This window comes from Marmota flaviventris, chromosome 2, assembly GCF_047511675.1.
Source record: "Marmota flaviventris isolate mMarFla1 chromosome 2, mMarFla1.hap1, whole genome shotgun sequence".
NCBI classification, from domain to species: Eukaryota; Metazoa; Chordata; class Mammalia; order Rodentia; family Sciuridae; genus Marmota; species Marmota flaviventris.
Window position 1 is genome coordinate 4,349,765 of NC_092499.1, and position 12,438 is coordinate 4,362,202.

Here is a 12,438-nt window from a genome sequence, read left to right on the forward strand (position 1 = left end):
CAAGGCTCCTCTGTAGACAGATGTCTACAGTTTCATATAAGTTGGAGTAAAAAAAATAATAATAATATCTAGGCAGCAGATTACACGGGTGTTTGCTAGTTTCTACACCTTGAAATTATTCATTCAAACAGCACATCAGGCAACTGGCTTTATGACAAAGCCTCACTACCAGACATTTTACCATATAAGGGATCACTACACTACACAAGCAGCTCCTTCCCTTCATTCAAACTCGAAATTCTAAAAATTCACAACAAGTTGTAAGGTGTTTATTGTTCAATGGAGGCAGGATCCAATCATTGGTCTCTCAACAGCTTCTAGGTGGCAAATGAAGCCAAATTCAAAAGATACTTCTTTCACTGAAGTAACTAGCACTGATTTCAGAGAAGGGTCCTAGGACAGACTCTCAGGGTGACAGTAAGACCACTCTCTTGCCAGACACTTTGTCAATGATGACCCTTACCTGCATTCCTGTAGTTTGTAGCCCCTGGGCTACATCTGACTCCCTCCTGTTCTGAAAATAAGTTTTATTAGAACATGGCACTTATTTGTTTACCACTGACTAAAGCTGCTTCCTCGAAACAACAACAGAGCTGAGTAGTTGCTCAGAGACTGATGTTACAGGCTCACAGAGCTTAGAATTTTCACTCTCTGGCTCTTCACAGAATAGTTTTTTCTAGGCCATCAATTCCTAGCTGAAAGGCAGACGCAGAGAAAGAACAGGAGCACTGTCCTTGATTAAGGTCTTCGAAGAGCTTACAAGTATCAACACAACTCTGAGCCTCATTCCTAGTGATAAGGAAGGCTCAAGAGAGCTATGACCTCCAGGAACACCGGTGCAACAAGATAAATTAACTCCACAGATGTGGCTTTGACCTGGAAGTCACCCAGGGGAGACTGATCTGATTCCAGGCATCCCCAGAGTCTAGGATGTGGAAACCTGGCAGAGCAGAGGAGGAGTACAGAGCAGGAGATTCACTTTACATCTGATACTAATCTTCCCATAGCATCTTCTTCTCCTGCAGCATCTTTACAGAACTCAGAACTGGAAAAAAATAGTCTCCACAGAAGCAAACTGACTAGGAAAACTGAGGCTGCCAGTGTTGGAGCTGGCTCCTCAGGGAAAAGTCTCCACATTCTGGCCCTTGAGGGTCAAAAGCCTGAGAGCCAGCTCCTGCCAAAATCTCTAAAACAAGTGGTCAGCTGACAAGTCCACCAAGTCCAGAGCCTTTGGCTATGGTGCCAGTACCTCACTCTCCTATGAAGGAAGAACCACTCAGTCCTCAAGCTTGTGGCCCTGTTCTACTTCTGCAGCTGCCCCACAGAGCAGCCTGCAAGACATCTGTACATACTGAAATCACAGCATTCTACCTCCCTGTTCCAAACACCTGATGGCTGCCCATCACCTTCAGCACAAAACCCCCAAACCCTTCCAGAATTGCTTGCAAGATCCTGCTCCAGTCTGCTGAACCCACCTCTCCTCCATCCTCCCACACCCTTCCCATCACTTTCTCTTCAGCCACACAGACTTTCCAGTGGACATGCCAAGCTCACTCTACCTTAGGACGTTTGCACTAGCTGCTGCCCTGGGCTAGAATGTGTTCTTTGCGCCACGGGGTCCTTAAGATTCCACTCCAACCTTTAACACTGTGCCCATGTCAAGACCATTCTACCTACCTGAGCAGCCTCTGCTCTCCGCACACAGGTTGCCAAGGGTGGCCCTACCTATCAGGGGGCCTGAAGACTCATGAGGACGGATTTAGCTGTAACTGAGGTGATGAGAGCCCAAGGGCCACTGCTTAGGCCGAATGTAATAAGCACACTCAGAACATTCCTGCTTCACAGTACTCAGTTTTTGTGCCTCACTGAGGGTGACTCCATCATGCAGGGATGTGTTGTCTTGGGGGCTGAACCCCAGAAGTACCTTCTGGGTCACTGGAGGGAGGCAAAGTTAGAGAATGGCCAAGACAAAGGAAAGAAAACATACCAGGAGAGAACCCTGAGGGAGCAACAGGTGTCTGATCCAGAGCTGCCCCCAGCCATGGTGCTGCTTCCCCTGAGCTAAGCAAAATAGTCCAAAGAGACCCTGGGCATTCAGGCCCCACTAGGAATGTGGCCTCCTTGGTGAGACACCTGGACCACCTGAAGCACCTGGGCAGGGGCAGGGGGAGCCACATACCTCTGTACTGTGCTATTATTAGCCATGTGTGATTTCTGACCCAAAAACAAATACATAAGAGAAACTGTCTTTGAGAATAACTGGAAGAAAGTGAGGCCTCCTGGGCTCCCTGGAACCTGACTTGGAGTCTTCCTCATGTGTGGCTCTGGGCAGGCTGCCATGAACCAAAAGGCAGATGCAGCTCCCTTCCTCATCGAGGTGCCCCCTTTACTCCTTGCCTTCCTCCTTTTCTGAATTTTATCTACTTCCTCCTCTTCTGCCAATTTATTTGTCTTCTTTTGCTTTAAATTTAACCTGAAATTTGGTATTTAATATTACAAATAATGCTAACAATAGATAAGTTAAAGACGCTCATGTTAGAATTGGTTTTGGAGAACTTGTTAGGGTCCCAAGGCAGCTCTGTCCCGGAGAACTTTCTGGAAAGCTGGAAATGTTCTATATTTGTGGGCTATCAAAACAGCCACTAGCCACGTGTGGCTACTGAACACTTGACATGTGCCTAGTGCCCTAAGTAACTAAACTTTTAATTTCATTTTCACTAGTTTATATTTAAATAAAATAGCTAAAAAGAATGTCTAATACTTTTCTGGAGCATTCTAACACCTTCAAAGCTTTGAGGTACTTTGACATTACTTAGATATAAACTTTTGCTGGGCAAAAACCCAGCATTTGATCAGTACTAACTAACACCTGCAGGCTCCAGGTGTCTAAAACCCACTCTTTTTAAGGCAGTGACCATAAACCTCATCTTAAAACGTGTATGCACGCCCCCAACATGCAGAAGATGAAGAAAAATCCTAGGTGTCCTCAAATTAAAGCATTTTCTCCCTGAAGTTTAAATTCTATGCTTGTTCTCTGCCTCCCCCAAGTGGATAAAACAAAAACGACAACCCTATTTGGACCTGGAGGCACCACTTCACTACAACACATCTGAAACCTGATCAAGAAGGGTACAGGAAAGTCTTGGCTTATCACAACTCCCTGATAGGAAAATTCATGGAGATTAAATACAGCATGGTGCCAAGCCTGACTTGGGCAGGTTCCCAACATTCAAGGAAACACTGGAGACTCTTCTCACGACTGAGTTCTTGCAGACAAATTCCCCCTGCCTTAGGAAGACACTGCCAGGATCCATGCTGGTGGCTGGCTGACAGCCAGCAACTCCACAAGGGCAGGTGGAAACGTCCCCATTGCTGCAAGGCAGGGCTCAGCGGCTGCCTGACTACAGGAACTCTTAGCTTCCTCACCACCAAGACAACTGAAGACTGCTTCCTACCCTCCTCTCCATGATCTCCTCCTAGGCTGCTGAGGGGAAGAGGAGTGTTGAGTGGTTGTGTCTGCAGCCTGACCCACCACACAAAGCGCTCTCTGAATGCCACAGCTCAGCACAGAGCCTGTGTCTGCTTAGGTGCTTTCAAGCACCTGAGGTTCTTACCCAAAGCTCCAGTGGGCTACTTCCATGGGATGGGTGCCATCCTGTCCCATCCATTCAGTGATGACAGTCTCACTGAATGGGGGTGGGGGTCAAGTTACTCCCAAGTACACTTACATCCAGAGGCAACAGGTGTCACATGTCACAAATAATGCAACAGTCAACTTAAGTTCTTAGCAGGTCAGGACTGTGTGTATTGTTTTGATCCTCACAGATCCTCAATACAGACCTGCGCAGGGCCAGAGATGCTCAAAACAAAGCCGTATCTCACTCTATCCACCTCACAAAACATACTAAAAATACATTCCACTAAGAAACAATCCCCAAATGAATTTAAATTAGGAAATATATTTCAATGGATATCCTCTTTTGAAATGTTTTAAATTAAATAGCTTATGAGACCATATTAGCAAGATCTTATAAGACTACTCTTTTTCTACAAAGTATGTAAAAGCAAACTAAAAATACTCTTTCTTAAAACTGTCACAAGACATTAGAAAAAGTTTTAAGTATCACAATTTTCTGCATTAGTATAATGTTCTTATTTATTAATTTTTTTAGTTATCAATGGATCTTTTCTTTCATTTATTTATGTATTTATTTACATTTGGTGCTGAGGATCGAACCCAGTGCCTCACACATGCCGGGCAAGTGCTCTACCACTGGGCCACATCCTCAGCCCCAATGTTGTTTATTTAAAACAAATAACAATAAATGAACAGTCTGCACTGAAATTCCCTTAGGCTATCAAAAAGGTAATAAAGAAATAAACCTTTTTAAAATTTTTTTTTAGTTGTAGATGGATATAATATCTTTATTTTATCTGTTTTTATTTTTATGTGGTGCCGGGGATCGAACCAGTGCCTTGCGCATGCTAGGCAAGTGTCCTACCACTGAGCCACAACCCCGGCCCAAGGAAAAAACCTTTTAAACAAAAGATTTTTTTTTTTTTGCCAATTTATAGCATCAGAAAAATCAGCAACCTAATTGATTTGAAGTTCTCCTTTTTCCTGAACGTTTTTAAAATCCACCAACCAAATATTTCTTAACTCCATAGCCTAGTATACATGGCAAGTGTAAAGAGGAATCATGGTTTCCTCTAGTTAAGGAGGCAAGTTATGGGTAAATAAAGGTGGTTGAAGCCAACATGAATTACAATTAATGCAGCAAATAATTACTACCCAAGTTTAGAAGACCAAAAAAAAAAAAAAAAAAAAAAACATGGTCTAAGATAGAAACTCAGCCCCCTTTTTGGTAGTACCGGGGAATGAACCCTGGGCTTTAGCACATGCCAGGCAAGCACTTGCCACTGAGCTACATCCCCACCACATAAAAACAAAAAAAGCATCCCTTAAGTTTCAGAATAGATGAGTTCAAGTTGGAGCTAAAAAGATAAAGCGTTCAGGAATAGAAGATGGAAAAAGTATTCTAAAACAGAGGTCCTCAAAGCATGGTCTGAAGCTCTCTCAGTGTGGTCCCCTTAGGTATTTTCCAGAGTCCAAGAGGTCAAAATTGTTTTCATAACACTAGGACCTGACTCGTCCTTTGAGCCACCATGATATAGAACTTTTCACAGGCTACGTATGTGATATCAACGTAGATTTGCAAAACCAGAGCAATGACTCTTCTCAAATTTTTCAAGTTGTTTTTCATACAAATGTTACATTTGTTATTGTGTAATGGGAGTTATCATTAGATGAATTAACATTTAAAAACCTAGTTCTAATTTGAAAAATATCAATAGACAGATATAACCCAACTAAACAAAAACTCTGTGGGGTTTTCAACAATTGAAGAGTGTAAGGAATGCTCTCCCTCTGCTTGGACACTGCTATTCTCCAGGAGCCAGCATAACCAGGTGAGTGTGCCAGTCCTGCTTTGCAGGCAAACACACACACTGTGTGAAGGAAGGGTTTTCTCCTGCAGCAGCTCAGCAGGGGGACTGTCCTCCTGGAGACAGCAATGCCTAGATGCATTTTTGCCTGCTACTGACACCTAGTGGGTAAGCCAGGAGACTATGAACCTTCAACAAAACACAGAACCCCAGGATGGTCCCACATGTCCAGTGTAGACACTGAGACCCTTTGTCTGGAGCTGTGGTGATCCCACAGGGCACTGGGTGTCTACCAGCTGTGCAGCTTATACATGAACAGGAGCAGAAGCCAGGGCTCACAGTAGATCCAACTGCTTCTTGGAGGTCCCAAGGGCAGCAAGCTCAGGGCAGAACCTCCTAACTCCCAAGCTCTACACTTGCACTGATGATCCACTGCATAGCCTCTACCTTCCTACATACCTGGGCTCTGGGCAAGAATGGTGGGAGGCTGGGAAGATCGAACCTAGGCATGACAATTAGGAGTGGGGAATTCCATTCCTACATAATTATTACACAGGACTCTCAAAAGGGATTTTTCAAGTACTAAGAGGACTTCTTTTGGTCCTCTCCGGATTTCAGTTGAGAGTTGTATGGAAAAATGCTGGAAAGAGTGATGGAAATGAGGTACAGGAGACCCCAGTGGAAGCCTGAAGCTCAGGACCCAGTCTACAGATGGTGGCTTTGGTTTTTCATGGAGGGGAATCTCCCTGGAGGCAGCTACACCACCATACCACTTTCCCCAAATGACTCTTACGGCCTTCATCTCACAACTCAAGAGAAAACTCCTGCTACAGAAGCAATGAAGGGAAAGTCAAAAAGCATTTTGAAAAGATACATAACATGTAATGGGTATATTATTAGTTAACAAATTTTAAAATTTCAATTTTAATTTATAAAATTAAAATTACTACCTAGAACCATATAACCTCAGGCAAGTCTGACTCCCTATCTCTGGAAAGCCAGGGTGTGGTGGCAATGGAATGTAAAAAGCACAAATTATACAGAGAAAGAAGTCATTCCTAAAGGTAAGTGTCCAAATAAGCTCCCTGGTTGGAAAGGACTGTTCAGACAAGCAAAACACATGACCAGGGGACAGTACCAAAACACCTTTAGTGAGCAGAAAGCAAAGTACTTCAGAAAAAGCATTAACACTTCTGAAAATGCAACTCTGGACCCAGTATACAAATGAAAAAACAAAACAATGCAGCAACAACATCCTCTGGTCTGACCCTATAAAATGAACTTGAGGATCTCAGAGGAATTTCTGAAGATTTGATATGTTCATAAAATGTGCCTAGTCATGCTTTTCTTGAGGCAAATGTTCCTGAGATCAGCTGCTCAAAAACATGTTCCCTCTGTCTATATCCACAACATTTTCCAACTTCAAGTGACCAAGGAACACAGTTATGGCCCCATTCCTTAAAGGTGTGCTATAAAATAAACCAAGAGCAAGTGCAAGACAGAAACTTTTATTTCCAGAAATTGTGGATAAGTAACAAGTCAAATTTAAACATTCTATTGAAAGATGGGCGGGGAGGGGGATATACCAATGTCACTTAAGTAGAAATTTCTACAATGAGCAAAAGTTGCTCAGAAGCCAGTATGACCTTTAATGTTTTGTCACCCCGAAAGATATATCCTGCTGTACATCTTGTCAGAGGAATTTCTGAAGAAAAGCAAAACCTACTCAACTGGGTCACAAAAGTTAAGCAGTGTCACTTACGGCATTTTTTTTTTTTTTAATTTTCTAACCCCCAGGCTGAAACACTGTCACTGTCCTACTCTATTCTCTCTCCCACACTTCATCTTATGAAACACCCATGCCATCTAATGTTCTCTTGTTCTAACCAAAAGGCCTTCTGCAACATAAGCCAGGTGTTACCTGGTCTGCTGTGAGGCTAGAAGACAGCCAGCCAGGATTCCAAAGCACAAGGACGCTTTACATACTAGAGGTAGCACATTAAGTCAGCCACAGGCCAAGATCTTGGAATATTTTGTCTGCTGGAAATATTTCCCAAACCTGGCTGGTCTGCCCTGGAAGGGGACTCTTGCATGTGCCTCCAGGAGTGCTTGTGAAGGTGATGTGATATCAGAAAGGCTTGAAAAGCAACATGGGAATATCAAACCTATTTAAATTGTTCTGGTTAAAATATTCAAATCCAGAGTAACACTGAGAGACATAAGAGGAGAAATGTGTGCAGAAATGGTTCAATTCACCTGCATGAGTCAATCATATTTGGTAAGTGGGTGGAACTAGAAGTGAAGCAGTGAGCTGAGGGGGGGAAGCAACAATCAAACAGAGTCAACTCAAAGTTCACATGAACTGAAGAGCCTCAGTTTGTACTCCTGCAAGATAACGACACAGTGTCATGCTTAATGTGCCATGCTGCCTCTGGTCTCCTTATGAGGAAGTAGTGAAGGACCCAATATTTCAGGGTTTTTCAGTGGTAATTTCAACTCTGTGGCTCCAGCTCCTAGACAGTAGCACTAGAAAAAATACAAAAAGACAAGTGGGGCATCACACTCAGACACTGCAGGCCACTCTAGTCTACTCAACTGACAGCCCAAAAACCCAGTTCATCTCACAAACACACACAGCAGCAGTTTTGGCATCTTTGAATTACTGATGGATTTTTCAGGTTCAAACTTAACATTATTCATTTTTATAGCCAAGTTCTTTCCACTAAAATGGGAATAAAATAAATGTGCAGATTGATATTTCTTTGTGATCCTAACAGCAAGGGAAGACAGGTATATTAGCAAGAAAGATTTAGGGAACAGTAGGAAGTCTTAGCAGTTTTAATGAAAGCAACACACTGAAAAAGAAAGCATGCTACATGCACCCCTGCAGAGCAACTATATGATCTACACTCTAATAAGGGTGGCACAGGAAGTAAGCAAGTCAAATCCAAGCAGGCCACAGTAAAACTTGATTGCTGTAAAGAAAGGCTAGGGAAAGACTGGCACAAATAATCTGAACTATTGGTACTTAAGGAACATTTTCCAGTTCTACTATTTGCTCTAGGCAGGGCAACAGATTTGCTAGAATGAACCACCTGCTGCTGAGGAGGGAGGCTTAGCATATACCAAATGACAGAGAAAAGATAACCTGGGGCTAAAAAAAAGTCTACTGTACTTCCCAGGCAGAACTTAAATACTAATTTAGTTTATAGGAAAGGGTCTGATGCTCACAAAGTTAATGTCATCTACGCTAAGACCAGGGACCTCCATGATCCAGGCCTGGAGAACTGACACTACGCATGCATTCAAAAGGACCTACCAGCTCTGTCTGGGCCTATATGTCTCTTGGACCCTTGGCCCTACGTGTTCTAGTTCCTGACAATTAGTCACAAGGAAGAAAAGGCAAAGGAAAGTGGTGACTCTGAAAATCCTCTCAAGGCACAACCATGTCAAGGAACACAGACTTCAGCAGGTAGACATAAAGGTTCCAACTGTTAAATGGGACCGAAGACCATAAGCCAAAAAAAAAAAAAAAAAAGTCAACTCACCAAAAAAGGTGGGGGAGGGAGGAGAGGAGAAATACAAGAATCTACAAAAATACCCAAACTAGGTATATAAAAAATACCACTGCTACTGGGTTGAAAAAGGCTAAGCAACCAGCCAATAACACAAAAAGGAAGCTTTCCCAGAACACCAGGAGCAGAGACTGCACCAAGAAGAACAAGGGTGACAGAAGCCCCTCAGAAAGCCACCTGGCAGCTTGCAAAGGTGGAGGGCGGGTAGGGGGGATCCCCAAGGCCAAAAGGAATTCCAGTCAAAGGCACCCCCTTCACAGGAGGGCTGCTAGGGTTGAGGTGGAAAATGAACTAAAAAATACCAGTTCCACAGATAAACAACTTTTGTTGAAAACCCTGGTTTTTATTATGCTCGGTTTTTTTTTTTTTTGGGGGGGGGGGTAATACTTCAAATTGAACCCAAGGGTCCTACTGAACCACTGAGCTACATTCCCACCCCTTATTTATTTATTTATTTATTTATTTATTTTGGAGACAGGATACACTAATTTACGGAGGCTGGCCTTGACTTGCAATCTTGCCTCAGTCCCCCACCCCAGCCCCTGGATCAGGGATTATAAGTGTGTGCCATGGCAGGAGGCTCACTCCCAGTTTTCATATTTTAAATTAAAAGCTGTTCACGAAAAACTCAAGTGAATATCTGAAGACCATTACCTCTGATTCTACTGTGTCTTGTCCTTCTTTTGAACTTTTCCCACTCTTCCCTGGTTTTGGTGGTTCCTGGGAAACATCAAACAAAAGCAATTAATTTTCTCAGTCTTTAGACTGTTAAACATCAGATAAACTACATGCAGTTTCAAAACTGATTTATATAATTTAACCAGAGGTTCTGGTGGTTTTAATCCACACCGTCAGGAAATTTACGTCATACTGTTTAAAGATACAGTACTGCGATACTACACCCCACCCACCCAAATTCGGATTCTCTGGTTTCCTTCGTCAGTATTCGGGTTGAAAACTTTAAGCAGCGACAGAGAAGCCCAAGTCCATCCAGTGCTCCTGGCGTTTCCAAAGGACCACCTCGCAGCCCTTTCGTGCCCACCCGCACCTGGGAGCGAGGATTTCTGGGGCCACCCTGACACGCTCCAGCTCCACCTGAGGCAGCGCACCCAGGCCGCCGAGAGCGCAAGCCGCCGCGCCAGCAGCGCGAGCCGAGCCCCGGAGCCCAGCCCGGAGCCCCGCCGTCGCTCCCGCGCACGCAGTTCTGCAGGCGTCGCGGGTCCGCTCCGCTCGCCGCCCGGCTCGGCGTCCCTCCCGGCCGCGAGGCTGGCGGCCGGCCCGCCGCACCTGCGCCCCAGACCGCCCGCCCCCCGCGCCGCGGCCCGTCCCGGCGGCCCCGGCCCCACTCACTTTCTCCTTCTTGGTTTTATTCGGCATGGCTAGTGCGGGCCGCCGCCACCGCTCCTGCCCCTGCCGCCGCCTGACCCCGCCGCAGCAGCGCCCCCGCCCCGGCCGTCGCGCCGCCCCGGCTGCCGCCGCCGCCACTGCCGCCGCCGCCGCCCGGGGACTGAGTCGTTCGCTCGCTCTCGCTTCCCCTTTTCCAGGCTCTCAGAGGCTGCAGCAGCCGCGGCGGCGGCGGCGGCTGCGGCGGCAGCGGCGGCGGCGTCTCTCCGCCCCTCCCCCGGCCCGCCCCGGCCCGCCAGGCGCCGCCTCAAGCCGCCTCAAGCCCCGCCCCGCCGCCCTCAACGGCGCCCTGCCATTGGGCGATGCGCCCTCACGTGCCCTAACGCTCTGCCGCGCCGTCCCGCCCCCTGCGCGGCCTATCCCCGCCCCCTTCGCACCGCTCGGCTAGCGTCAGGCTCTGGGGGGCCGGGGTCTGAGGTGGGCGGGCGGCCGGCCTTGGGGAACCCGGCCGGGACTGGGGGTGCGGCAGCTACTGTGGTGACTGGTGACAGGGCCGTTGCCGGCTGTGAAGGTGCCGGACCGAGAGAGCCGGGGACGAGCGAGGCATGGAAATTGTACGTTTGAAATGTGTGACAATAATTTCTGCAGCCGGAGGGGCGCGAACGGCGGCCTTCCGGCCTCGTCCTTCCGGCTCTTGCAAAACGAGGGGGTCCCCACGCGGTACACGTGGGTGACCGAGGAAGTCCGGGAGCGGCGGTTTCGCAGGGCCTCTCCAGGCCCCGCCCACCTGACCAGCCCCACCCACCCTTCCCTCGCTGGCTCCGCCCTCAAACTGGGCGGTGCTGTTCCAAGGGGGTTTATTTCTTGTTTTTCTTTTTTCTTTTTTTTTTTTTTTTGCTGTGGTTCTATCTTAAGGCGCGTGAGAAAATTTCTGCACGATGACCGGGAGCCACTTAATTTCTCTTGCCTCACTAACAGACCCGGGGAGATGAATTTTTCAAGGGAAAAAACTTAACTTTTTACTACACTTCTTCCGCAGTCCGGTTGGAGCCCCCAAGCAATTTGGAGGTGTTAATGATAGATATCCGAGATTTCGGAAATGCATTAGGTAGGAAGATTGGGAGTGAACGGATTTCAAGCGTGAAAGGCATTGGGGGCTTTGAACATTAAGGAGCAGCATCTTGACTGGGCACTTACAAATCCTCTCAGCCCCCGTTTTGTTCCTGAAAGTTGCCAAGCAAAGCATTTTTGGATGTTCTCTGTTGCCCTACAACAGAAAAGTGAAAAGAAGAAAAAAAGGAAAAGATCTAAAATGAGGGCTGTTGTGGGGGGTTCTGAGATTAATTGTTGCCTGCAGGTGCCTCTGTGCTCGCAGAGGACTGTCTGCAGGTAAGCAGAAGAGTCCCAAACAGCTATCTCTGGAAAAGAAACTGCTCTTTAATAGTTTCCCCAAAATAAATAGCTAAAAACGTGAGAGGCTAGAACATTGTCTGTAGTTAATTTAATGACATTTTGAAAATAAAACACTATCATAAATCCATATCAATAGGAGTAACTAAAATTATTGGGTTTTGACTGCTGAACTCTAAGGAGGCTTGAGGGGTTCTCCAAGATAAGTCTGTGCCACTAACATCCTTGTATCACAGCCTCTGATCCAGTTTTGCACATCATTCTTGGATTTAACAGACAGTTTTTGGATATCCACCATGTGTAAAGCACGATGCAAGAGGTTCTACACTATTCTTGTTCTCTGGCAATTCACATGCTTGGATGGAAACAAGAAAACCCTCTCAGAAGTCTTGACATATGTCAAGTCTTCAAGGACTGGAGTGAGGGTGACCGAACTTGGAAGCATGAAGAAATACTGCACAGGATGTTTTCTTGTGGCCAGAGAGGAGATGTATGTACAAAGGCTCTGGATTGAGACTTGATTTGGTTTGCCAAAGCATTGGATTTGTTTCTGAATGCAATGTAGGGTTGCTGATCTCCTAAATAATTAAATTGGAGAGTGATGTATGGTGTGCTCACAATTGCACTTTAGGAGGCATCTGTGGTGGGAGTGTGGGAAGGAGCT

General features: G+C 46.0%; 1 protein-coding gene across 6 annotated transcripts in view; it reads right to left on the reverse strand.

Annotated features, from left to right (window-relative positions):
* The window catches only part of Ppp2r5c (protein phosphatase 2 regulatory subunit B'gamma), a 140,452-nt gene extending 129,853 nt beyond the window's left edge, over nt 1–10,599 (reverse strand). For 3 of the 6 annotated variants that reach the window (XR_011706508.1, XM_071607529.1, XM_071607528.1), the window contains exons 1-2: nt 10,371–10,599; nt 9,675–9,740 (exon numbers count right to left, since the gene is read on the reverse strand). Coding sequence is in view for 5 of the 6 variants with exons in the window: in XM_071607529.1 (XP_071463630.1) it covers nt 9,675–9,740; nt 10,371–10,397 (93 nt within the window). In the remaining variant the exon portion in view is untranslated. The remainder of the gene's footprint in view (nt 1–9,674; nt 9,741–10,370) is intronic. The other 3 variants (XM_071607531.1, XM_071607530.1, XM_071607533.1) reach the window with 3 other exon arrangements.
* Nucleotides 10,600–12,438: the final 1,839 nt, after the last annotated feature.